Below are 25,222 nucleotides of genomic sequence, written 5' to 3'. Positions count from 1 at the left end.
GCCGCGCTCTGGGCGGCGGGGCTGCGTGCTCATGCAGGGCAGCGCGTGTGGCTCTGGCCGGGAGGTGCGGCTGCCAGACATGCTGCTCTGAGTGGCATGGTAAGGGGCCCGGGGGGTTGGATAAGGGGCAGGGAGTCCCGGGGGGCAGTCTAGGGATAGGGAGCAGGGGGCGGTTGGATAGGGCAGAGGTTTTGGGTGCGTGTGTGTGTGTCAGGGGATGGGGAACAGGGAGGGTTGGATAGGTGTGGGAGTCCCGGAGGTGGGGGGGGGCTGTCAGGGGGCGGGGGTGTAAATGGGGTCAGGGCAGTCAGGGGACAAGGAGTGTGTGTCTGTGGGGGGGGGGGGTTGGATGGGTCAGGGGTTCTGAGGGAGGCAGGAAGTGGGAGGGGGCACAAAGGGGGCGGGGGCCAGGCTGTTTGGGGAGGCACAGCCTTCCCTAGCCGGCCCTCCATTCAGTTCTGAAACCCCGAATGTGGCCCTCGGGACAAAAAGTTTGCCCGCCCCGGTCTACAGGGTCAGTGACGCCACTGTCTTGGGCCCTTCGGTGGCCCCATTACAGACGGGAAGGCTTGTCAATCCCCCGTGGTGCAGGGGGAACTGCCTGCTCTTCCCTTCCTCCGTGGAGGCCCCCCCCACCCTTGGGGACCCCCCCCCACCATCCTCTTCCCCTGCACCCCTAACACTGAGGACCCCCCTGAACCGCACCTTCCCCAGTGGGGAGCCCCCAGCACTGGAAATCCCCTTCGCCTGGGCCCCACACCACGGGGCCCTTCTCGCCCAGGAAGCCCCCCCGGGGGACCCTCTCCCTTCTCCCTGCACAAGAAGCCCCTGTGCCCCCCCCCCTCGCCCCGCCCTGGGGGGCCCTTCCCCTCGGGCCCCGCCCCTCCCTCTGGACCACCCTGGGGGGCCCCCTCCCCGGGCCGAGCCCTGTCGTGGGGGATTGGGGGGGGGGAGGTGGCCCCCGGAAGCACGAAACTCACCCGCAGAGGCCATGGCGGCTCCCGTTCACTTCCGGCCCGGCCGCGCCCCCTGACCCGGAAGTGGTTCCCCCCTTCCCTTCACGCGGAGCGCTGCGCAGGCTGTTGCCGGGGCTGAGCCGCCGCCATGGTGAGTGCGGGGCCTCCTGGGCTGGGCCCAGCGGGAATTGGGGGGTCGGTCTCTGTGGGGAGAGAGGATTCTACTCCCCTCCCCCCGCGCCTTGCCCGGAGCCCGTCCCCGCGGTGCCGTGCCTCTCCCACCCGGCCTGGAGCCCGTCCCCGCGGTGCCGTGCCTCTCCCACCCCCACCCGGCCTGGAGCCCGTCCCCGCGGTGCCGTGCCTCTCCCACCCGGCCTGGAGCCCGTCCCCGCGGTGCCGTGCCTCTCCCACCCCCACCCGGCCCGGAGCCCATCCCCGCGGTGCCGTGCCTCTCCCACCCCCACCCGGCCCGGAGCCCATCCCCGCGGTGCCGTGCCTCTCCCACCCGGCCCGGAGCCCGTCCCCGCGGTGCCGTGCCTCTCCCACCCGGCCTGGAGCCCGTCCCCGCGGTGCCGTGCCTCTCCCACCCCCACCCGGCCCGGAGCCCGTCCCCGCGGTGCCGTGCCTCTCCCACCCCCACCCGGCCCGGAGCCCATCCCCGCGGTGCCGTGCCTCTCCCACCCGGCCCGGAGCCCATCCCCGCGGTGCCGTGCCTCTCCCACCCCCACCCGGCCCGGAGCCCATCCCCGCGGTGCCGTGCCTCTCCCACCCGGCCCGGAGCCCATCCCCGCGGTGCCGTGCCTCTCCCACCCCCACCCGGCCTGGAGCCCGTCCCCGCGGTGCCGTGCCTCTCCCACCCGGCCTGGAGCCCGTCCCCGCGGTGCCGTGCCTCTCCCACCCGGCCTGGAGCCCATCCCCGCGGTGCCGTGCCTCTCCCACCCGGCCTGGAGCCCATCCCCGCGGTGCCGTGCCTCTCCCACCCGGCCTGGAGCCCGTCCCCGCGGTGCCGTGCCTCTCCCACCCCCACCCGGCCTGGAGCCCGTCCCCGCGGTGCCGTGCCTCTCCCACCCCCACCCGGCCCGGAGCCCATCCCCGCGGTGCCGTGCCTCTCCCACCCCCACCCGGCCCGGAGCCCGTCCCCGCGGTGCCGTGCCTCTCCCACCCGGCCTGGAGCCCGTCCCCGCGGTGCCGTGCCTCTCCCACCCCCACCCGGCCTGGAGCCCGTCCCCGCGGTGCCGTGCCTCTCCCACCCCCACCCGGCCCGGAGCCCATCCCCGCGGTGCCGTGCCTCTCCCACCCCCACCCGGCCCGGAGCCCGTCCCCGCGGTGCCGTGCCTCTCCCACCCCCACCCGGCCTGGAGCCCGTCCCCGCGGTGCCGTGCCTCTCCCACCCCCACCCGGCCCGGAGCCCATCCCCGCGGTGCCGTGCCTCTCCCACCCCCACCCGCGCCTTGCCCGGAGCCCGTCCCCGCGGTGCCGTGCCTCTCCCACCCCCACCCGGCCTGGAGCCCATCCCCGCGGTGCCGTGCCTCTCCCACCCCCACCCGGCCTGGAGCCCGTCCCCGCGGTGCCGTGCCTCTCCCACCCCCACCCGGCCTGGAGCCCGTCCCCGCGGTGCCGTGCCTCTCCCACCCCCACCCGGCCTGGAGCCCGTCCCCGCGGTGCCGTGCCTCTCCCACCCCCACCCGGCCTGGAGCCCGTCCCCGCGGTGCCGTGCCTCTCCCACCCCCACCCGGCCTGGAGCCCGTCCCCGCGGTGCCGTGCCTCTCCCACCCCCACCCGGCCTGGAGCCCGTCCCCGCGGTGCCGTGCCTCTCCCACCCCCACCCGGCCTGGAGCCCGTCCCCGCGGTGCCGTGCCTCTCCCACCCCCACCCGGCCTGGAGCCCGTCCCCGCGGTGCCGTGCCTCTCCCACCCCCACCCGGCCTTGCCCGGAGCCCGTCCCCGCGGTGCCGTGCCTCTCCCACCCCCACCCGCGCCTTGCCCGGAGCCCGTCCCCGCGGTGCCGTGCCTCTCCCACCCCCACCCGCGCCTTGCCCGGAGCCCGTCCCCGCGGTGCCGTGCCTCTCCCACCCCCACCCGCGCCTTGCCCGGAGCCCGTCCCCGCGGTGCCGTGCCTCTCCCACCCCCACCCGCGCCTTGCCCGGAGCCCGTCCCCGCGGTGCCGTGCCTCTCCCACCCCCACCCGGCCTGGAGCCCATCCCCGCGGTGCCGTGCCTCTCCCACCCGGCCTGGAGCCCGTCCCCGCGGTGCCGTGCCTCTCCCACCCCCACCCGGCCTGGAGCCCATCCCCGCGGTGCCGTGCCCTCCCTTTTCTTCCCCCTCCCCCCTTCTTTCTGGCCCCTCGTGTCTGTGCATCGAATTCAATCCACAGTCTTTATTGTTTCAGCCTGCTGGGCTCAGAAGTGTCCGGGCTTGTGAGGTGACAGATCCCCTTCCAGGGCTTCCCCGCGAGACCTGGCAGCCTGGGAAAATAAACAGCCAGTAATGCTGTGTGGTTTGGGGGCTCTGGACTCTGCTAACGTTGACTAACGGGCTCACACCAGGGATGAATTTAGCTCCGTCTCTTTGGAGAGATGAGGTTTTCTTATGCAGGTTTCATGGTATAAAACGTGGAAACAGGAGCAAATGGTCTAGCTGTAGTTGTGTTTGATGGAAGCTCTGTACTTGTGTATTTGCATAAACTGTAAAGCTCGGAGGTTTGTAATTTTGTTTTAAAATACTGGATTTTTTAAAAAAAACGATCTATCTCCCTTTAGAAACCTATACTGTTGCAAGGGCATGAGAGGTCCATTACTCAAATAAAGTATAACCGTGAAGGAGACCTACTCTTTACAGTAGCCAAAGATCCTGTAAGTATTCCAGAGCCTTTGAGTTAAGTGTTTCGTGTCTCTCGAACTTTTTTTTGTGGGGGAGAACTTAAACAGGATTCTAAAAACATGAAAGTTCTTGCAGCCTGTTTAATAGTATGGTGAGGGTGGCACAAAACCATAGCTGAGGTGGTGGGGTCAGTTTTTCGTTCAGCAAGTTATTATGATGACTCCCTTTTGCAAGAGGCTGGGACTTGGGCATTGCCATGAGTTTCTATTTTTCTAACCTATCCCACGGAGAGTTCTCAGTCCTGCATGGTAGCACTATACAGGGTTTGGCTTTTACAGAGACTGTATACAAATTGGTAATTAAGCTGTATTAGATCGTCTGTGTAGTCTGAAAATCCATTTTGTCTAATTTGACCTCTCCACCCTTTAACGTTCCTATCCTACTACCTTTAGTGATGTTGCCCATTAGCTATATTATACCGCATGTGCTCCTGTTTGTATGTGCAGTGATGTAGACTTGAGATACTCAAAGATGAGACCATATGGAAATAAATTGCATTCACTTATGTCGCAACTTGATCTAAAGTGGATGCTTGACTAATTGTTTTGCTTTCCCAGATTGTCAATGTTTGGTATTCAATCAATGGAGAGAGGCTTGGCACTTACAGTGGCCACACTGGAGCTGTCTGGTGTGTGGATGCAGATTGTATCCTTTGGTGACTGAAACCTGTCTGTCTGCTTGTTTATGATGATTCTTCTCACGTATGAAGTGGGGTGTTTTTATTGTGGACACTAGGTGGCAGGCACTACAATAAGTGATTTTTATTGCTGGTATCCTGGTCTTTCAATTACTCTCTGCTGGCTTCTCCCTCTCCTTCTCCCCCCACCCATTTAAATAGTAAATGAACTGCAGGCTGTTGTGTTCTACCCTCACTTATTCAGACATCACTTTTGACTGACTTACTGTGCTCAAAAAGAAAAGGAGTACTTATGGCACCTTAGGGACTAACAAATTTATTTGAGCATAAGCTTTTGTGAGCTACAGCATAAGCTTTTGTGAGCTACAGCTCACTTCATCGGATGCATTTAGTGGAAAATACAGTGGGGAGATTTATATACACAGAGAACGTGAAACAATGGGTGTTACCATACACATGGTAAGGAGAGGGATCAGGTAAGGTGAGCTATTACCAGCAGGAGAGCAGGGGGGGAAGGGGGAAACCTTTTGAAGTGGGGCCATTTCCAGCAGTTGACAAGAATGTCTGACGGGGGGGAATAAACATGGGGAAATAATTTTACTTTGTGTAATGACCCATCCACTCCCAGTCTTTATTCAAGCCTTAATTGTATCCAGTTTGCAAATTAATTCCAATTCAGCAGTTTCTCATTGGAGTCTGTTTTTGAAATTTTTTTGTTGAAGAATTGCAACTTTTAGGTCTGTAATCGAGTGACCAAAGAGATTGAGGTGTTCTCCGACTGGTTTTTGAATGTTATAATTCTTGACGTCTGATTTGTGTCCATTTAGTCTTTTATGTAGAGACTGTCCAGTTTGGCCAATGTACGTGGCAGAGGGGCATTGCTGGCACATGATGGCATTTCTCACATTGGTAGATGTGCAGGTGAACGAGCCTCTGATAGTGGGACTGATGTGATTAGGCGCTATGATGGTGTCCCCTGAATAGATACATGGACACAGTTGGAAACGGGCTTTGTTGCAAGGATAGGTTCCTGGGTTAGTGGTTGTTGTGTGGTGTGTGGTTGCAGGTGAGTATTCACTTCAGGTTGTGGGGCTGTCTGTAAGCAAGGACTGGCCTGTCTCCTAAGATCTGTGAGAGTGATGGGTCGTCTTTCAGGATAGGTTGTAGATCCTTGATGATGCGTTGGAGAGGTTTTAGTTGGGGGCTGAAGGTGGTGGCTAGTGGCGTTCTGTTATTTTCTTTGTTGGGCCTGTCCTGTAGTAGGTAACTTCTGGGTACTCTTCTGGCTTTGTCAGTCTGTTTCTTCACTTCAGCAGGTGGGTACTGTAGCTGTAAGAATGCTTGATAGAGATCTTGTAGGTGTTTCTCTGTCTGAGGGGTTGGACCAAATGCGGTTGTATCGTAGAGCTTGGCTGTAGACAATGGATCATGTGGTGTGGTCTGGGTGAAAGCTGGAGGCATGTAGGTAGGAATAGCGGTCAGCTGGTTTCCGGTATAGGGTGGTGTTTATGTGACCCTGGACACTACAGTGCTAATAAGCGATGAAGTGGATCTCTTGTGTGGACTGGTCCAGGCTGAGGTTGATGGTGGGACGGAAATTGTTGAAATCGTGGTGGTTCACAGTGCTCTGGAGTTCTTAGAAGATGCCTGAATTTCAAAGTGACCATCTGTCACCAATGCAGATAGGTGATAAAAGTTACATTAGGGCAGGTTTCTTGCATTTAAGAGTTGAGCTCCTTAATGCCCCAGAGCAGGAAATTCAAAGTTATGGTTCCCTCAGCAGTGTAAGTGCCTGGACATAGTATGTTGGAATGGAAGTTATTTCATCTGCATGATTTTTTTTCTGATGCTAGATAAATACTGTAGCTACTGCATAGCTTGTGTCCTTATGCATCCTAAGGCAAAATGTGGCTATTGGCCTTTTGGGGTGATGGGGTGTGAGAATTTCTTGGCATTCCCTAACTGTTGATGCAGGGGACACAAGACACGTGCTTACTGGCTCTGCAGACAACTCCTGCCGGCTCTGGGACTGTGAAACAGGTAAGACAAGAATATTGGGGTCAGGGGGAGTGTTAAACTCTCTCATTAGAGCATAGTTATATCTATGAAATCTATTTGCCTTGAGCTGAGTGGCAGGGGAATAAGCTAGGATTCTAATTTTACTTTAGGACCACTGGTGAAGATGGGTTTGGTCTCACTCTTACCCTTACCCACTAATAAATATTCTTTCGTAACTCCCTCACCATCCAAACTGGCAGGAAGTAACAGTGTCTGCCCCGAAAAGGCCAGGGACTGCTGGTGCAGATTAGGATTCAGGTGCATTGGGAGATTAGCGTATGGGTAGCTTGTCCAGACTGATTTGCTTTATCTCTGGCCAGTATCCTAAGTTTCATGAGTGCCTAATTCATCCAGAATTTTAAAGAAAACCATGTATGTGCACCTATGGGTTTCCTGGTCTTGTAAATCATATTTCAGTGGATGAATTGGTGTCATCCTGTGAGTAGGAAAGGTGTCCAGCAGGAGGTCCACAGAAAGACAGAATGCTTCTGTGACCTATAGAGGAACATCGAGACTCGTTACCAATTAAAGAGATGATGGTGGGGCACTTGTCACAGCTCAGAACAGAACTTGCTGGCCTAGCTAAATACTCAGTGGAAAAAGGAGCAATGAGAATAGACAGTTATGTGCGTTAAGTGTTTGACTGATTGATCATAGTTGATGGCAAGACCCAGGCCAAGTTTCCTGTCTTTGCTTAGTGAAATTTTTGTGATTAAATGGATAGTGTTCGCTAATCTTATGACTTGTAAAGATTGGTCCAAGGGAGGATTTTTCACTAGCACTTCGGAAAATTAAGAAGTGCTTCGTACAGACTCTAGCCTGCTCTTGATCTGAGCATTGCATACTGGCCAGCTCAGCACTATGATTCACACTGCAGAAGGGAGGGGCGATGGTAAGGGGTGAGGATATCCTGTGCAATCTAACCGGTTTTGTCCTGTGTCTAGGAAAGCAGCTTGCGTTGGTGAAGACCAACTCAGCTGTGCGAACCTGCGGCTTTGACTTTGGAGGAAACATCATCATGTTCTCCACAGATAAGCAGATGGGGTATCAGTGTTTTGTTAGCTTCTTTGACCTTCGTGACCCCAGCCAGATTGGTAAGGAATTCAAGCAAAAACCTGCATGGAAAACAGGGACTATGGGAAAACTTGGATCATCTGCAAATGAGTCATTTGTCTAACTCTTCCCTTCCTCTCCGCAGAAAGCGACGAGCCTTACATGAAAATCCCATGCAATGAGTCTAAAATCACTAGCGCTGTGTGGGGCCCTCTTGGTGAATTCATCATCGCGGGGCACGAAAATGGAGAGCTGAACCAGTTCAGTGCCAAGGTTATTGTCATGAGGAGCCGTGCTCTCCTCCTCTTTAATTGAGGGCAGAGGGGGTGGGTGCCACAAGATACCTGTAGTGGCCACAGGGAGGAGTGTTGAGCCAGAAGTCAAACCAGCAGCTGCTTGGTGTAGCCAGAAGGCCGCCACACGGCTATGGAGGGCTGGTCTAAACTACTGCTTAAATTGATGTAACTCACATTGCTCAGGGGTGTGAAAAAGATGTAGCTTTCTAGTGTAGACTTACCCTGAATGTCCGTTTGGGCTGCAGTCCAGACATGGATGAGGAGACCATTGCAGAGTGGTGGTTTAGAGCCATAGAGTTTAAGGCCAGAAAGGACCACCATATAATGCACTGAGGATGCTAGGTGTAACATGTGCATGAGGGCTGGTCTGCACCTCTCTCAGCAATGGCTCGGTAGCATTAACTCTGTCTTGCGTTTATGCCCCAGTCAGGGGAGGTCCTTGTGAATGTCAAGGAGCACACCAAGCAGATCAATGACATCCAGACCTCCAGGGACATGACCATGTTTATCACTGCCTCCAAGGACAACTCGGCCAAGGTGAGACCTCCCTTCCCTACCTCAGTGGACCCCACTGATCGATGGGCCTGAGAGCAAACGCAAAAGATATTCCTGCCTTGAATGTCTATTTCCCTCTCCCTAGAAACTTACGGGTAACTATGGAGCCAAATTTTCTCTGTCTCCAAGTAGACATCTGCTTAGTGGGACAAACCCAGTAACGAGGCTGGGGGGGATGACGTACCTTGGCCAGATGAACAGGCACAGATGATACAGTGATTTCAAGTGTGCTGTCTCAGGCACAAGGTGCAGAGGGGGCACCATGTGCTGGTATTTCCCAGTTGTGTGCTCAGATGTGTTTGGGCCTTGGCACCCTTTTGCAAGAGTTGGGAACCTGTCGCTAACTGCTTCAGAGGTGATGGAGTTGCCTGGCACCTGTGGAGGCAAGGCAGAGCTCCAGGGCTTTAGGAGGGGGCTGGCTTTCCACTCCATGCTCCCAGCATTGGGAGCTTGTAAGCGGCTGTTCCCCCCATTCAGCATCAGAATAATCAGCTTTGCCTCTTGCCTTCTAGCTGTTTGACTCCACGACACTTGAGCATCAGAAATCGTTCCGGACCGAGCGGCCTGTCAACTCTGCAGCTCTTTCCCCCATCTTTGATCACGTAAGCTAACTGATATGAATCATTTAGTTTCACTGTGGTCATGTCATAGATGACTTTCTTTCTTTCCCCTGGCCCCCAAGTTGTTCCAGGGGGCTGGGATTCTAGAACAGTATCAAAGTTTGGGTGACAGGATAGGATTTTAGAGTGTAGTTTGTGGGGAGGGAATTGGTGTGGATGCAAGGCATAGATGGGTTTTGGGTGGCTTTCAAGTGGGGCCGTGGGGGCATGTGTTCAAATCGTAGGAATCTTGTAATTAGCTCCTATGATTGGGCCATCTCCATCCTTCAGGGATTAATGCAGGACTGTTCTCCACAGTGCACTCTTCATTGTTTTTCTATGCATCACTCGTGAAGTGTGGGAGGGTTTATGGCTCATTTGTTCATCATCTTCGCTCTGTATGCACCCCTGGTTTGGGTTTAATGGCGTCTTAGTATTGCATCCCAAAGCCTCTTCCCTGTCACCCCTCTAAATCCTGGTATTACATTCCCTTTATGTCGCCTCTGAGATGTTAGGTGAGATCAGGAAGTGCTGACCACATATTTGTGGCAGACTGCTCCATTATCCACCACCCTATACCAGGGAGGGGGAGGTGTAAACTGAAAGAAGACACTTCTCAATTAAAATAATTCCCTCCGGTGTTGCTTCTGACACAGGCAACGTGGAGGGCGGGAGGGAGATTATTTCGGCTTCCTGAGTGCTGAAATTTGCAGCAGCAACCAGGCAGCTGGGAACCACTCCCCATCTCAGCCTGTCAGGGGAGCAGAGACACTGATGAGCCTGTCCTGTGTTGTTTATGCTGGCAATAGCTTAAAAACATCTCCGATATCACAGCACTGGCAGGCAGTACTAGCTAGAGGTCAGTTGTAACATTTCTGTAATATCCCTCCCCTGCTACCAACCCATCCATCTGCAGCAGGTGGGAATGCTAAGGGGAGAGAAGCATTGTAGGACTGGACTGTGCAGTGTGAGAATGGAGACTGGGAGTTTTGAAGAAGCCTACAGGATTTGAGCACCCAGCACTCACTGAATTCCAATGGGAGCTGTGCGCTAAATTCCCTTAGGCGCCTTTGAAAATCCCAACTGAGCAGGGTTCCCATGCCTCTGGCTGGATTGGGAAGTGTGTGTATAAAACAGGTAACATGAAAACACACAGAACTGAGACACTGAACGTTGGACAGGTGACAACCTCACTTCTAGTGCACAAAGAGCCCAGAAACTGACACCATCTCTTGCATTGTGCTGCTGAGTGCTAAGCCTCCTGTTCACGGCTTATTAAATGATCCCCTTTTAACAAATGTGTCTGGGAGGCAAGAAATCCCATGGGAGCTCTTTAATAGTACTGCTCCAGCCACAGATACCAGCTGGGATAGGAGCAAATTTCCCACTAGTCTTTGCTCTGGCTGCTATACGGAGTTTCTAGATCCTGGCTTCCACCAGGTGAGAGTGACTGGAGCAGCATCTGAGAGTGTTTGGCTTCTTCCTATTTGCAGGTAGTATTGGGTGGTGGACAAGAAGCCATGGATGTGACCACAACCTCTACCAGGATTGGCAAATTCGAGGCAAGGTTGGTCTGTCTTGTTCCTTTCAGGCAGAAGGAGATTTGGGTGTGTTTGTAGCAACCTGAAGACACCTCTTCTGGTACAGTTGGAGTAGTGTCACTTGAATGGAAGAGTTACTCTTTGGGTGAAATGCAGGCCAAACTCTGTTCTGACCTAACCGGAGCTCTGAGCCTCTTGAAATAACCAAAACCCTCTTCTTTGTGCCTAGGTTCTTCCACCTGGGTGTTGAAGAAGAGTTTGGGAGAATCAAGGGTCATTTTGGTCCAATAAACAGTGTTGCTTTCCATCCTGACGGAAAGAGGTAGGGATCTCGCTGGGGTTCCCCAGGCTTTTGAAAACCAATGGTGGTGCTGACTGAAATGCTGGCTAGGGTCAGGCATGTGCTAGATGCATTTTCCCTCTACAGTACAGTTAGACCTCACCTGCTTCCCTGTAGCACCCAGCTAAACTCTGCGAATAGACCTCAGTTCTGACCTGCAGCACCCTCGGTTTGGTCGCATTGTGGACTCCGCGTGCAGATGCACACCATCCCTGCTGTTCCAATACCAGTCCCCCTCCTCTTGGCCTTAGGGTTCTCTACATCTCAACTAGTACACCCTACCTGCCCTGAAGGGGGAGGGCCAGCCTCTCTGGAAGTATTGGCCCTTGGTTAAGATCTAATATAGTAATCTTAGTATGGGAGCCAGCCTGTCCTAGCAGAGGGGACAGATGATTCCAATAGGTCTCTTCTCTCTCTACCTGCTGATCCTATATAGCCAGTAATAGCTTTCTGCGAATATCCATCCTAGGCATAGACTCACTAGCTCTTGGCTCCCGCATCCTCATACAAGTGAGACCCTCTGAGGTCTGCTAACCCAAAATCTTTACTGGGTTACTTCCGCTGATTATACCGTTGTCCCATATCAAAATCCTTTACTAGATGAAGTGGGGGTTACTAGACTGTGTTTTATAAAGGGGTGTCAATGACTTCAAACTTTTGAGATTCCAGTGCGGGGCAGTGGGTTCATCTGGCTTTCTCTCCCCATGCAGTTACAGCAGTGGAGGTGAAGATGGTTACGTTCGCATCCATTACTTCGACCCACAGTACTTTGAGTTTGAATTTGAAGCTTGAAGCAGCTCCTGTTTCTTCCCCCACCCTCTTTATTTTATTTTTTCCCCCCTTCCACGTGTTTTTTTCCAACCCCCCATTGGCTCCTCTCCTGGAGTTTTGTCCAGTCTTAAAGTTAGTCTGTTCCAATGGGTGGCAGCATGGAGCTCTTGGGAGTGAATGCTGAGGGTGTGAGCCTAAAAGAGAAACCAGCCCAGAATGGTAGGTAGGATCAGCTGCTTTGTCTGAGGTAGTCTGAGTGGTGAGAGACCGGAGGGAAGAACGAGCCAGCTTGCACCCTGCTGCTGTGGACATTAACTTCCTGCCCTGCTGGAGATATTTATAAGGCTGTGGGAAAATAAACGCAAGAGGAAATGATAAATATAAATCTTTTATAACCAGATGAGTACAAGTGTATCAGTCCTTGCAGTGGCTGTGGGTAAACTCAGCTTGGTTCTCTCTGTTTCCCTGGATAAATCTTTTACCCACCCATCACTGTCCAATCGCATCTCCCCTTCACTAATATCCGGAATCACTGAATCTATAAACAAGTCAGAAAACAATTACTGGTTGCTATGTGTCCAGATGACAAATGCACATGACCCCATTGCTTTGTGCAGGAAGTGAGACTGAGCTGACTTTCTTCATGGAACAGTTACTTCTTGCACTAGGAAGGTTTTGATGCTAAATATCTTTTTTTAGCTCTGCTACCCCTAGTAAGCTGACCCAGGCTCTGAGCCTAAGTGGTGTGGGGTTTTTATTGCAGTGTAGACATGCCCTGAATGTTTCCCCCCTCGAAAGGAGGAGATGTCATGAGTAGAGACCATTTTACTGTAACAAACCCAGTCTGTACTTTGTAACCACTCAAAGCGTTGTGCCACGAGGTTGGGTCCATGTCCACTCCATGTGTCCTCTGATCCCCGTGCGCCTGGCATGTTCGGCTCAGAGCCTGGCCTGCTGTCCAGATTTGTATGTGGCATCAACAGGGCCTGTGTGACCAGCACAAAGCCCCACTCCCTAAGAGGCAGCGTCTCTCCTTGCTGCCTCTGGAGCAGTCTGAGTGGTAGATGGGAGATGTGGCTGAGCCTGAGCCATCAGCTGTTCTGTTGCAGCCACTGATGTTCTGGTTCATCCTTCATTGGCGGTCCCTGCGATTGTCAGTGGGTACGCAGCGTCCAGTTGTGAGTGGCACAGTGTGCACCCTGAGCTCTCCTCTGGGGCATCTTCACAGCTTGTCACTAGTCGCTGGATTTCTGCCCAGGCCTCGTCTAAGTATTGAGAGGATCGGATCCACCGGAGGAACAAACCTGCCAGACACGTTCCGTTTGTGTTACTATGTGTAGCCCCCAGCTCCTACCCTCAGCCCTGCAGGAAGACGCTGGAACTGCAGCAGCTGTCCCCAGCCTGTGCTCGATGCTCTTCCCTGCAGTGACTGAGGGGAGCAGTCAAGGTTTCTGCTGATCGAATGCAGGGTTCTTGCAGTGTGGTTTAGGTTGGAGACCCCTGTATTTCAAGAGTGGCTAGCTAAAGGCCAATGCCTGAGCAGCACTTACCCTGCCAGAGCTGCAGGCTCTGAGGCTCCACGGACGGCCAGATGACCAGGGCGTTGTATGCGTACAGGGGATTCAGGTGTTTCTTCCGCTCACTGGGTTGGTTCAGCCAGGCCCAGAGGGAGTGAGTTTTCTCCTTCACTTTACACAAGCGCCTGCATGAGCATCCAGCAGCATTTTAGTCCTTTCCCTGGGGTTCTACAGTGTACTGGCAGCCTGCAGGGATGACCTCTCCCGGAGCTAGGGCCGTGCTATGGCCATGGGCCTGGATTGATGCTCCTGCTCCTTGGCGAAGCAGAAGCTGCCAGGGCATTGTGAATTTAGCTCTAAAGCCCTTTTGTGGGAGTAGCAGAAACCCAGCGCTGGGGCTGAGCTGTAGACTGGGTGAGGAGCCACCTCGGCTGGTGCTGGGCTTTGCTCCAGCTGGGGCCACATGTGGCTGTCCAGCCAGCGGTGGAAGCAAGGAGGGAATATGCTCATACCATCCCTTCACGGGTACGGAGACACCAAAGCACGCACGGGGGAGGGGGATGGGCTGTCAGTGGGAATTTGGTTTGGATGTGCTTGGCCCCAGCCAACTCAGGTAAGGTGGGAGCTGCTCCATCTCTGGGGGCTGCAGCAGGCCCTGGGCCTGCTCTGGATCTCTGCAGATCATGCCACTCCTAGTCAACCACCTAATGCGTGGCTGACGTGCCTAGCTGCTGGCAGCAAGGTGTGGAAGTTTTGGCCTATCCCCTTGCATAATGGTTCTCCACCTTTCCAGAATACGGTGCCCCTTTCAAGAGTCTGATCTGTCTTGGGTAGCGCATGGTTCAGCTCACTGAAAAATTCCTTCCTTGCCAAATCTGACACCAAAATACAGAAGTACTAGCACCCTATTGCTGACTCTCATTTTTACCATTTCATTATAAAAGAAATCAACGGGAATATAAATATTGTACTTGTGCCTGTTTTCCACTTGTGAGCCTTGGCTAAAGCCTGAGCTCTACTGCCTGGGGCTGAGGCATGTAGCTTAGCTTTGTGGGGCTCCCTGGGGCCTGAGGTTCTGGGCAGTTGCCCTGAAGGCCACCCACTGCTGGCCCTGCGCTTGATCCCCCTAAACTTGTCCCATGACCCCCCTGGAAGTTGCACTCCCCCAACTGAGAAACACTGATCTAGATGAGCAGAGTACCCCCTAGAAGACCTTTGTCTACCCACAGGGGTATGCGTACCCCTGGCTGAGAATCACTGCACTAAGAGGTGTGTCGTCTCCTAAGGCCGGTCTGAGCAGAATATGCAAGGAAGTGATAAGTGCTCGCTCAAGAGGAAGGCACACACCGTTTGCTTCACGCTCGTGCCTTGCAAAGCCGGACAAATGATCCTTCTGCCAGCTCATCTCAGCCCTGGCACATGCAGGACAACTTAGTAGTAATTGGTGAGGTGGAAGAGGGCAGGGGGGATAATCTTCCCCCACCTTACCCAGTGAAAACACTAATGCACCAATGTGAGATCACTTATCAGTTGGGTGGGGGCTGCCCCCATGAGCCCCAGGGGATTGTAAACTAGATTTTGGGGGGGGGGCAGGCACAGTCCTGCTAGCTTATCTCCCAGGCCCAGATCCTTGGATCAGTACTGTCCCTGCTCTCCGGATAGCCGTCCCTTCACCGATCTCTGGGCACTCACCTTTCCTTCTCGCTGTTGCACAGAAAGGTCCCATAGCAAGATGCGTACGTGTGTTCGAACAGCACCAGCAGCAGGCGCTCGCTAAACTGCAGGGAGAAGGGGAACTGGCGCCCCAGCTGCCAGACACAGTCGAGGAAGAGGAGGAAGATGGGAGCCTCCTGCTTGAGTCGGGCGTGGGAGTAGGCGGAGTGGGCGTAGCGGAAGTGAAACGGGTGTCCTGCCTGCAAAGCCAAGGGCCGAAGGACTCCATCAGTGACAGGGCAGGGGAGGCAGGAATGAGTGGACACAAGCCCCAGGGGGGGTGACCTACACAAAGGAGCTGCCTGTTCCCTGAACAATGGGGCCCTTGGGTGAGGACCAGGGATGAGGGGGAGCTGGTGTGGGTCTGGTGTAATGAGCCAGAGCATCATTCCTTCACTCCAACTGCAAGCCGGTGTTGCTATGAGATTTGGGCTGGCTGCTCTACCCTCTATTGTGGGCTAGAGCTGCTATGGCCAGGCTGCTTTGGGTTGGTAGCCCCCTTCCAGGAAGTGCTCCTCGGCCCGGGGGTGGGTTCGTGAGGGAGTTACCTCTATCCACTCCCGCTCCAGCAGCCCCTGGAACCCAGCCAGCGTCCTGCAGTCAGGGTCAAGGATCACCTGGGCCAGAGCCGTCACCAGCAGGGTGGTATCTGTCCCCTCGGCTCCGTGCACCAGGACGCAGGCCTCTTCCCTGAAGGCAAACACAGCGTGGCAGTCACCAGAAGGAAAGTGCCCTGGGCCCCTGCAGGCCAGCGAGTGGTGGGGTCCCAACTTGCTATCAGTGAGAGAGTGACAGGGCACCAGGGCTGAAGAGAGCCTGCTGGGGCTGCCTGAGGGAGGAGGGGACCGGACCGGTGTTTGAATCACAGCTCGGATGCCTCAGGCTGTCGCTGTGCGCGGATCAAGGCTACCAGGATGCTGACAGCTGTGGTTATTCTGCAGTCAGCTGGGGAGCTTTAACTAACGCTCAGTACCTTCCATCATTAATCCTCCTGCACATTTTTTTAAACACAGATGGGGAAACAGGCCCAGAAGGTGGATGTGACTGGGCTGAGGCCTAGGGAGTCAGGGACAAGACTGGGTGTCCCTTGGTCCCAGTTGGGCTCCAGGGGCTAGGCCAGGTACCTCCCAGGAACCCCAGCTCACATGCAGCCTGTTTCTCTGCTTTACAAAGACCTTTTCCAGGGGGAAAGAACTGGCCACAGTCTGCAGGGGCAGCAGGTGATGCAATGCAACGCAACGCACTGTCCCAAAAGCAGCTGAGTGCCTGGCCCTTCCACCCCCTCCTCTCACCTCTCCATGCACTGGGCGGTCAGGCAGGCAGCGCTCAGGGCCCCCTTGACGTGGGCCAGCCATTTGGAGCTCTCCAGCTTGCTCAGCCAGCGGTCCATGCTGAGGGAAGTGTCGTTGCAGGCTTCTACCAGCTTAATGAAACTCTCCTGGAGCGGGCGGCCCCTGAGAGGAGGAGGAGGAAGCCGTCAGGAGGGGTGGGTGTGTGATGGTTTCTAGGCTCCTTCAATAAGTCTGCAACATCTGAGAAGGAGGGGAGGTTGGAGCCTCTGTCCCAATGTTCCTGGGGTTGGTGGGGCATTGCAGAACTTGCATAGCTGGGTCAGTAACCACCAGTGTAATGAGTGGGCCAGGCCTTGGCATAGCACGGCCTCAAATACTACGGTGCCAATGGAGACACAAGGGCAGGGGGGTTAATGTCTAATGTCAATGTAGGACGCTCCCTGGAAGAGCCCGGCCACAGATCCCCATGCACTGCAGGTGAAGCCACCAGCCTCCATGCCGGGGGCTTAGTGAGACGGCAGGCGGGAGAGCTGCTGCCCTTACCTCTCCAGTGGCCTGTGCAGCCTCTTCCAGCGGGGATAGGAGGATGTGGGCTCCGTGCCGCCCCCCATCATCCGGGCCTGCTTGGCTGCCTGAGCTGAGCGGGTATCGATTATGAAGCCGCGCCCCCCTCCATCCAGGGCGGCACTGAGCAGCACCTCGTCCTCTTGGCAGCGCTTCCTGTTGGGCCCTATCAGCGGCTGGCTGCTACGGAGCATCACCTGCAGGACAGAGGAGTGAGGACGTCTTTCCTCCCCTTGTGCACCGTTGCCAGCAGGCCTTCAGCTAAGCAGGCTTTGGCTTGTTTGGTACTTGGCTCGGAGACCTCGGAGGGCAAACCCAGCTGCTGTCAGAATCCTAGCTCAGTTCCAGCTTGGATTCAATGGGTCTCTTCTGGCTCTTTCATTTCCCCTTGCAGTTTGTGTTCTTTGTTACTTCCTGTACTGAACAGCTGGGCGGTGTTGCTGTGAACTGTTCAACAGCTGCAGTGCCTCGCCCCAGAAGTGGCTCAATTTGTTGGTGACGTGCTTTGGGATCCTCAGAGAGGTCACGTCTGATTATAGTGCTATTGGTGGCAGATAGACAGGGGAAGCGCTGATCTGCAGAAGCTTTCCCACTCTCATTATTCACCCTCTGAGAGGAAGAGCTGGGAGGGGAGCAAGAAATTGAAAGGGAAACAGACTCACCGTCCCGTTCTTCTTGTGATAGTAGCTGAGGACAGGGAATCGTCCCCCCTGGCGGAACCGGGCGGCCTTCTTCAAGATGTTATCGTCCACTGTGGCTGGTACAATTACAGCCGGTGGGTAACTGGAGCAGATGGTGAAATCCCCGTTAGCACAGCTCAGCCTCCAAGCACCTGTCTGGGAAGTACAGAAGTGTCAGGCTCTGCTTCCTACAGCTTTCACCCCACGGGGACAGGGTGGGGTTGGGGGCTTCTATCCCAGATGGATATTCGACTCTACCCTGGAGGGCCCACCTCTACAGCAGATATCTCCAAGGCCCAGCTAGTCCTTGGCCTCTCTGCTAAGACTGTCAGCGAGGGGACCAGTTGTGGAGGGTGGGTTCTGTGATGTGGACCTCTGTCCCATTTGGGGCTGGAGTGACACCCACCAATTCATCTCCCGTAGGCAGGGGTGAAAGTAACTGAAATGACTTACTGGTACGCAGGGCAGCTGGGGTCCTGGGCAAGGTGGGGGGCGGCTCTGGGCCCTTGGAAGGGGTGGGGCCTTGGGCCAAAATCCCTCAACCAACCCTTCAGTGCTGCCCGCCGTGCACCGCCCAGGGCTCCGGCCGCTGGCAGGGTAGGCAACAGCAGCCAGAGCCACTGGCCCTTTAAATCACTGCTGGAGCCCTTCCCCCCCGCATCAGCGGCCCAGACTGTACAGTCTGCACTTTTTTACCGGTACGCCGTACTGGACCGTACTGGCTTACTTTCACCTCTGCCCATAGGTCACCATAGCACGAGCCGATAACTTTCAGTTCCTACAGATCCAGGCTGCTTTGGCCTAGCAACCTGGAGGGAAAGATGCCATGTCACATCTCCACTTCCCAGCCCATCCTCCGTGTTCAGATACTTTATGTGCCATCTGCATCCTGACCAAAGCCGTTTCCTGCTAAGAACCTCTCCCTTTACCAATGTTCCTGCCATTACCCACCCCATGAGCCATCACATCCACATGGATCTGACACGTTCTCTGCCCTGCGTGTGGGGTGATGCCCCATGTGTGAAATGATCCACTCCCTCCTTGCCCTATGTGTTGTGTATGGAGTGGCTCAATCCCCCAGCCCATCTTGAAGGACATTTCTGGAATGATCTCTTCCCCCCCCCCCCATTGATCTCTCATCGAAAAGGTTTCTGCCCCTCCATACCCACCTCTGAGGCAATTTGTTCGTAGAAATATTGGAGGGGGTAAAGCTGCCATCCATCCTTGAGCTTCATGCTTTGGGGTCTGTAGAAGAATGGGTACATCATCATCACTGAATCCACAGAAGAGAGGGCCTGGAAGAAAGAACAAGGATGACCACACACATGGAATTGGTCTCTATTCATAGTATATGGACCAGCATCCACAGAATACTGACTACGTGCTAGGGAAGGGCTAGAGCAGCCCACAAGAGGCATCCTGCATCCAGAATGCAGCTAATGCAAAGACAGCAGCTATTAGAGAGGATAACACCACCCTCACCGGGCCTCAGGGCTTCTTTGCACCCAAATCCAATCTTAAGTCTTAATGGCAGGCAAAATAAGTAGCTGAGAGGGGCTGTGAGCCAGCCACAGAGATAGTGCAGGCCACAGATGTCTTCATCTTTCATACATAGATTCTAAGGCCCAAAGGGACCATTGTGATAATCTAGTCTAACACAGACCAGAGAACTCCCCACTCCAAATTCCTAGAGCTTTTAGAAAAACATACAGTCTTGATTTTAAAATGGTCAGTTGAGGAATTGACCACAACCTTGGGTAAATTACCCCAAGCTCCATTACCCCCACTTATTTCCAGTCTGTTTGTCTAGCTTCAATTTCCAGCCATTGGATACTGTTAGACTGTTCTCTGCTACATTGAAGAGCCTATGCTTAATTATGTGTAGATCTTTATAGACAGTGATCAAGTCACCCCTTAACCTTTGCTTTGTTAAGTTAAATAGATTGAGCTCCTACCACTGTAAGGCAGGTTTCTAATTCTTTTATCATTCTTGTGGCCCTTCTCTGAACCCCCTCAAATTTATCAATATCCTTCTTGAAGTGTGGGCATCAGAACTGGACACAGTATTCCAGCAGCGGCTGTACCGGTGCCAAACATAGAGGTAAAATAACTTCTCCGCTCCTACTTGAGATTCCCCTGTTTATGGCTCCCAGGATCGCATTAGCTGTTTTGGCCAGAGTGTCATCCTGGGAGCTCATGTTCAGCTGATTATCCACCACAGCCCCCACACCGACTTGCTGACGATTCCCCATTTACAATTACATTTGAGGCCTATTAGTTAGCCAAGTTTTATTCCATTTAATGTGCCATGTAAATTTTACATCGTTCCAGTATTTTAATCAAAATGTCTTTGTGGTACCAAGCCAAACGCGTTAGAGAAGTCTAAATATAGTATGTCAATCCTATTATCTTTATCAGCCAAACTGGCAATCTCATTAAAAAAAAACAAATCAAGTTCGTTTGAAAGGATTTATTTTCCATAAACCCATGTTAATTTGCATTAATTACGTTACCATATAATTAATTCTTGGTAATTCTTTATTAATCGACTCCCCATATCAGCTGCTCTATTATCTTGCTAAGGATCCATGTCAGGCTGACAGGCCTATAATTACCCAGGTCATCCCATTTACTCTTTTTAAAAACTGGCATTACTTTAGCTTTCTTCCAGTTTTCTGGAACTTCCCCAATGCCCCAAGACTTATTGAAAATCAACATTAATGGTCCAATGAGCTCCTCAGTCTGCTCTTTTAAAACTCTTGGATGCAAGTTATCTAGACACGCTGATTTTAAAATATCTTTTAGTAGCTTCTGTTTAATATCCTCCTGCGATACTAGTGGAATGGAAAGAGTGTTAGCATCACCATTTGATGAGACTATTTTCCCCTCGAATACAGAACAGAAATATTTATTTAACGCTTCTATCTTTTCGGCATTCTGATTGATAATTCTACCATTTCCATTTAATAACGAACCAATACCATTGTCAGGATGCTTTTTGTTCCTAATATATTAAAAAACCTCCTCCTTATTGTCTTTAACTGTGCTGGCCATAGATTTCTCCTTATGTCCCTTTGATTCCCCTTATCACTTTTCTACAATTCCTAACTTCTGATTTATATTCATTACTATCAACTTTCTCTTTCTTCCATATGGAAGTGCATCCCCTGGAAACTACAGGTTCCAGCATGCAATGCAGTCAGGCCACCTGAATCAAAATGGCACATTGCATGCTGGGAACTGTATTCTCTTTGGGCCAAGATGAGGCCCGTTAAAGATGGGGGTGTCTTGACCCCGCCTCCATTCAGGTCAATGGCAAAACTTCCACTGAGCTGGCTGCGAGCAGGACTGGGGTTGCAAGCCAAGGCCTTTGAGATCCTGGTCAAGTTTTCAGTGTAGCCCTCAGCTGGGCTACAGTAGGGTGTCCCAGGTCATCACCATGTGCTAGTGAGATGGACCCAGCAGGTGAGTCTGAAAGCCCCCAAGGAGATCTGAATTAGGGTTACCATATCTGAACATTCAGAAAAGAGGACACTCCACATTGGGGTGGTGTCGGACCCGCCCACAGTCCACCCATGCTCCGCCCCCACTCTGCCCCAGGCCCCGCCCGCACGGCCCCGCTGCCGCACCCCTCCTCACCCTGGCCCGCTACTGGCTCGCCGCTTGCCTCCTCACCCCTGCCTGCCCACCTGCCGCTGGCTCGCTTGCCACTCGCCTCTTCAACCCCCCCGCCTGCCGCTGGCTTGCCGCCCGCCTCCTCGCCCTCCTCACGCCTGCCTGTCCACCCACCCGCAGCTGGCTCCCTCGCCACCCGCCTCCTCACCCCGCCTACCCACCCACCCACTGCTGGCCCACTCGCCTCTTCAACCCCCCCCCGCCTGCTGCTGGCTCGCCGCCCACCTCCTCGCCCTCCTCATGCCCGCCTGTCCACCCACCCGCAGCTGGCTCCCTCGCCACCCGCCTCCTCACCCCGCCTACCCACCCACCCACCCACCCACTGCTGGCCCACTCGCCTCTTCAACCCCTGCTGCCCGCCTCTGGCCCGCCTCCTCGCCCGCCAGCCTCCTCACCCTCCCTCTCGCCCCCTGACCCGACCCTACCCTCCCTAGGAGCCAGAGGGACCTGCTGGATGCTTCCCGGGAGCCGCCCCAGGTAAGCACCGCTGGGACTCCTCACCTCGCCCCCCGGCAGGTCCCTCTGGCTCTTAGGGTTGGGTCAGGTCAGGTTGGGGGGGGCGGAGGGCTCTCTGTGCACTGCAAGCCCCACTTTGCAGCTCTGGCAGCTCCCATCTAGGGTTACCAAACGTCCCTATTTTCCCGGGCATTTTTAGATATTTAAAAATTCCTCCCGGACGTGATTTAAGAACTAAAAAGCCGGGGACATGTCCAGGAAAATGGACATACAGTAACTCTATCTGAATGCAAACGAAGGCCAGAGAGAAGTCAATATTTACCCACGTTAATGATGAACTCAAAGCAAACACCACAGGGGCATTGCGCTTCCTCTTGCCAAATGTCAAACCTTCCACGCTGGGGAGAGGATCTTTCCAGGAGCTGCACTTGGCTGCCTTCCCGTCCCAGCCCAGACCCCAGCTACACTCTGGGAGGCCAAAAGGCCACTCCCTTCCTTTCACCAGAGAACGAATGTTGACCCACCAGTTGGCACTGACTGACCTCAGTGGAACTGGCGATGTTGAGACATTCCTCCATACCCGGGATCTCCAGCTGCAGCACCTTCAGGTCTTTGCACTTGAGTGTGATTGTGCCCAAGGAACTTGCAACCCTGTGGGGAGATGCCAGACAGGAGCTGGGAGTCAGACCCTGTGTCCTTGTCTCTTTGATCAACCACAATCCAAACTCCCAAGGTGAACTCCAGCTGCTGCATGTGTAAGCGTGGGTGCATGCGAGCATGGGTGCATGTAAGTAAGAGACGTGACAGAGAGAGGCAGGTGAGAACTTGAGTGTGCATGGGAACATCTGTGTGTAAGAATGTGTCGAATGGCTTCATTGCCCAGGCTGCTGCTCAGGAAGCTCAGTCCAGCCCGAGAGGTGCACGTCTGCTGGGCAGTGGCTTGCATGGTTTGCCCTCACGGCTGCCCTGGAGGGTGGGTAAACGTGTGATCGTGGAAGCGTGGCTGGGGCTGTGCACGTGTAGGTGCAAATGTGGGAGCATGTGCTTGGGAGGGTCTGAACGGGATAACTGTGAGGAGCGTGTGTTATTCCACCTGTCCCCAGGGTGTAAAGGACGGGGGTTTCCAGTCCTTCTGGAGGAGCTCAGGCGCGTTGTTGTCAAGCTGCCCCATCCCTGAATGCTACGATGGAGGCATTGTTCACTCTGACTGCCAGGCCCCACCTTCTCCCCTGTCTTTCTCCGACTCCTGACAGAAGCAGTGAGGCCAGGGTCCTCCCCACCTCTCTGGGGAGAGGATACTAAAGCATGCGTTGCAGACACAGGTGCCTGGTGCCCCAGCCCAGCGCAGCCGTCTGAGCGGGAAGCTGCTCTCTGGTTAATGCAAAGCCAGGCGTTTTAGGTGGGTTAGAGCCAATACAGGGGTAAAAGCCAAACCTGGTGTCTTGGTGGGAGCTGTTAGTCCTGGAGGTTTGGTACCAGCTTAGGTTCTGAACACTGAGTCACAGAAAAGAAGAGAGGTTATTGCACAGGGGTTGAGCTGCACCATCTGACTAGCCCCGAGGGCAGAGGAGAGAATGGAAAAAGAGGCGAAAGCCTGTTCTGTCCCCTAACCAGCTGCTCTCCCCGTGCTGGATGCAGCGCTCAACTGGGACACTCAGCAATGGCAGCTGAAGGCAGAGTTTAGTGTCTCGTCCCAGCCCCCGCTCTATGCTGGGTGCAGAGTTGGTGAGATCCACTCTGTCGTTCTCTGGGTCACCATGGCGGATGGGCACCAAGGGAGGATAAGTGAATGGTGAACAGTGTGGGTGGTGCCTGTAAACAAAAGACAGACCCCTGGTTCAACACACACACACACACACACACACCCCAGATCTGGGGGCGTGAGCCATGTGACTCCCACTGACGCCAATGGGCCCATCCCAGCTCTGACCACCCACAGGCTCTCTCTCTCACTCAGAGGGTGAGACGGTGTCGGACACACGCCTCCCCAGTGGGACATCATGAAGGCGGCAGGAGAGACTCACCTTTTCTCAACAGCGTCCACGTTCCGGATGAGAAGCCAAAGCTCCACCGTGCCCTGCTCCCCGTTGCCCCCGGGCTGGGACGACAGCAGCAGGTGATGGCTGGTGATGCACAGCGTCCCCTTGATCGGCGGGAGCCCAGAGTATGAGAGCTGCACGTTCTCCACCTTCGCTGTCTTGATCAGCTCTGCAAACTCCATGGCGATGGCAGCGGTGCCGAGCTGAACCCTGGCAAGGAGCGCGGGGCGCCTGGCACAGAGAGCCCCAAAGAATTGTCACGTGTCCTTCCTGAAGGGCTGATGGGCAACCGCGACCAGACAAAGTCCTCTGCCAGCACCTAAAATGGCCAGAAAAGGAGATGGAGACTCAGTGTGAGATGGGGGACAGGCCGTGGGAGGCGCCTCACCGACTCTCTTTGCCATCTCCTTCCACCCCCTCCTACAGGTTCATGCTTCCCTCTTTCCACAGTACTCTCTTAGGCCAATATAGGGTCACCCCCTGCAGGCTAGTCTCCATTGCTTTATTCGATCCTTTTTAAACGACCCACATGAATCACGGCTTAGGGCACATGGAACTTTCCATCTGCAAAGCATGGGCGGAGCACTACCTAATTCAGCCCTGGATCCTGTCCTGGGAGTGGGTCAGTGTCATTAGCTCCACTTTACAGATGGAGGCACCGAGAGGCAATGTGACTTAGTCAAGGGCTCAGAGGGAGGCAGTGGCAGAACCAGGGTTAGCACTTGGGGAGGAGTTCCCAGCACCTAGGCTTGTGGTCAGGCTGCCGAACCATCCCTCTGTCTCTCCTTGCGTATATGTGTACATAGATGATGGAACAGCCATATCGGTCATCAAAGGTTATTCTTGAAATCTGATTATGTTTAGCTGCAAGTGAAAATCCATTGCAAGAAGCTATTGTTATTATTTAGGATTTGTAATGTGGAAGCATGGAGGAGCCTCAACCAGGGATCAGGGCCGTAATGCACTAGGAGCTGTACAAACCCAGCCCTGCTCCAAAGAGCTTCCAATCCATAATTCATCCTTGGAGGCTGAGGAGTTAACCCCCTTCCTCTATTTCCAGGCACGCTGGGCTCCAGAATAGACAGACCCCTTTCTAAAACCAGAAACCACTTCAGAGCTGCTCCGCTTGGCCAGGCTTGGTATAGGGATGCTAGACAGAACCTGCTCAAACCCCCTTTGCCCCTAAGGAATGGGGGGAGGCAGGGATGCCTGCCCCATCTTGGGGAACAGGCTTCTCTTTTGGAATAAGCAGCAGCAGGAAGCAAGTGATTAATACCCCCCAACATCTGCCCCCAGCAACGGCCACTGCCCTTACCTGTTTCTGGAATGGCAACCCTCAGGCTGCCTTCGGAGAGCTGGGTCAGCAGAGGGGGCAGGTCCTGCTCAAGGGGAACTTGAGCCCAAACCTCTAGCGCTGGGATCAGGACCGCAAAGGAATTCTTTGGCTGGAAAAGCCATGCCCCAGCGAACAGGGGAGCCCCAATGCTGGCAGCAGAGACTGCGCCACAGAGATGGGCACAGCGGCTGCTGCAGCAGGCATGCAATACCTAGCGGCAGCTGCTGCTTCTGAGAAGCTGGTGATAAGCATGTTCTGATGCAGG

At 54.5% G+C, this 25,222-nt stretch overlaps 3 protein-coding genes across 6 annotated transcripts in view; 1 reads left to right on the top strand and 2 right to left on the bottom strand.

The window, feature by feature from the left end:
- The window catches only part of TMEM234 (transmembrane protein 234), a 6,215-nt gene extending 5,160 nt beyond the window's left edge, over positions 1-1,055 (bottom strand). For all 3 annotated transcript variants that reach the window (XM_073317727.1, XM_073317728.1, XM_073317729.1), the window contains exon 1: positions 981-1,055. In XM_073317727.1, the coding sequence (XP_073173828.1) occupies positions 981-993 (13 nt within the window). In that variant the 5' untranslated portion in view covers positions 994-1,055. The remainder of the gene's footprint in view (positions 1-980) is intronic.
- On the top strand, positions 1,006-12,083 carry EIF3I (eukaryotic translation initiation factor 3 subunit I). The gene is made up of 11 exons (XM_073317723.1): positions 1,006-1,107; positions 3,715-3,807; positions 4,393-4,480; positions 6,447-6,512; positions 7,475-7,624; positions 7,729-7,856; positions 8,306-8,416; positions 8,947-9,036; positions 10,527-10,600; positions 10,804-10,896; positions 11,625-12,083. The coding sequence occupies exons 1-11, from the start codon at positions 1,105-1,107 to the stop codon at positions 11,704-11,706; spliced, it is 978 nt and encodes a 325-aa protein (XP_073173824.1). The 5' UTR covers positions 1,006-1,104; the 3' UTR covers positions 11,707-12,083.
- On the bottom strand, positions 11,627-25,222 carry LOC140900432 (myotubularin-related protein 9-like). 2 transcript variants are annotated; one of them, XM_073317714.1, is made up of 11 exons: positions 24,937-25,222; positions 23,607-23,940; positions 22,125-22,233; positions 18,621-18,746; positions 17,434-17,607; positions 16,751-16,968; positions 16,208-16,369; positions 15,464-15,605; positions 14,895-15,115; positions 13,236-13,387; positions 11,627-12,989 (listed from the first exon to the last, which is right to left on the bottom strand). In XM_073317714.1, the coding sequence occupies exons 2-11, from the start codon at positions 23,801-23,803 to the stop codon at positions 12,811-12,813; spliced, it is 1,680 nt and encodes a 559-aa protein (XP_073173815.1). In that variant the 5' UTR covers positions 23,804-23,940; positions 24,937-25,222; the 3' UTR covers positions 11,627-12,810. The 2 variants fall into 2 exon arrangements, with proteins under 2 accessions (XP_073173815.1, XP_073173816.1); XM_073317715.1 differs by lacking the exon at positions 13,236-13,387 and having other exon boundaries at positions 12,808-12,989.

Source organism: Lepidochelys kempii, chromosome 19 (assembly GCF_965140265.1).
Source record: "Lepidochelys kempii isolate rLepKem1 chromosome 19, rLepKem1.hap2, whole genome shotgun sequence".
Classification (NCBI taxonomy): Eukaryota; Metazoa; Chordata; order Testudines; family Cheloniidae; genus Lepidochelys; species Lepidochelys kempii.
Note: the sequence above shows the minus strand (reverse complement) of the source record. Positions and strands in the feature narration are given on the sequence as shown.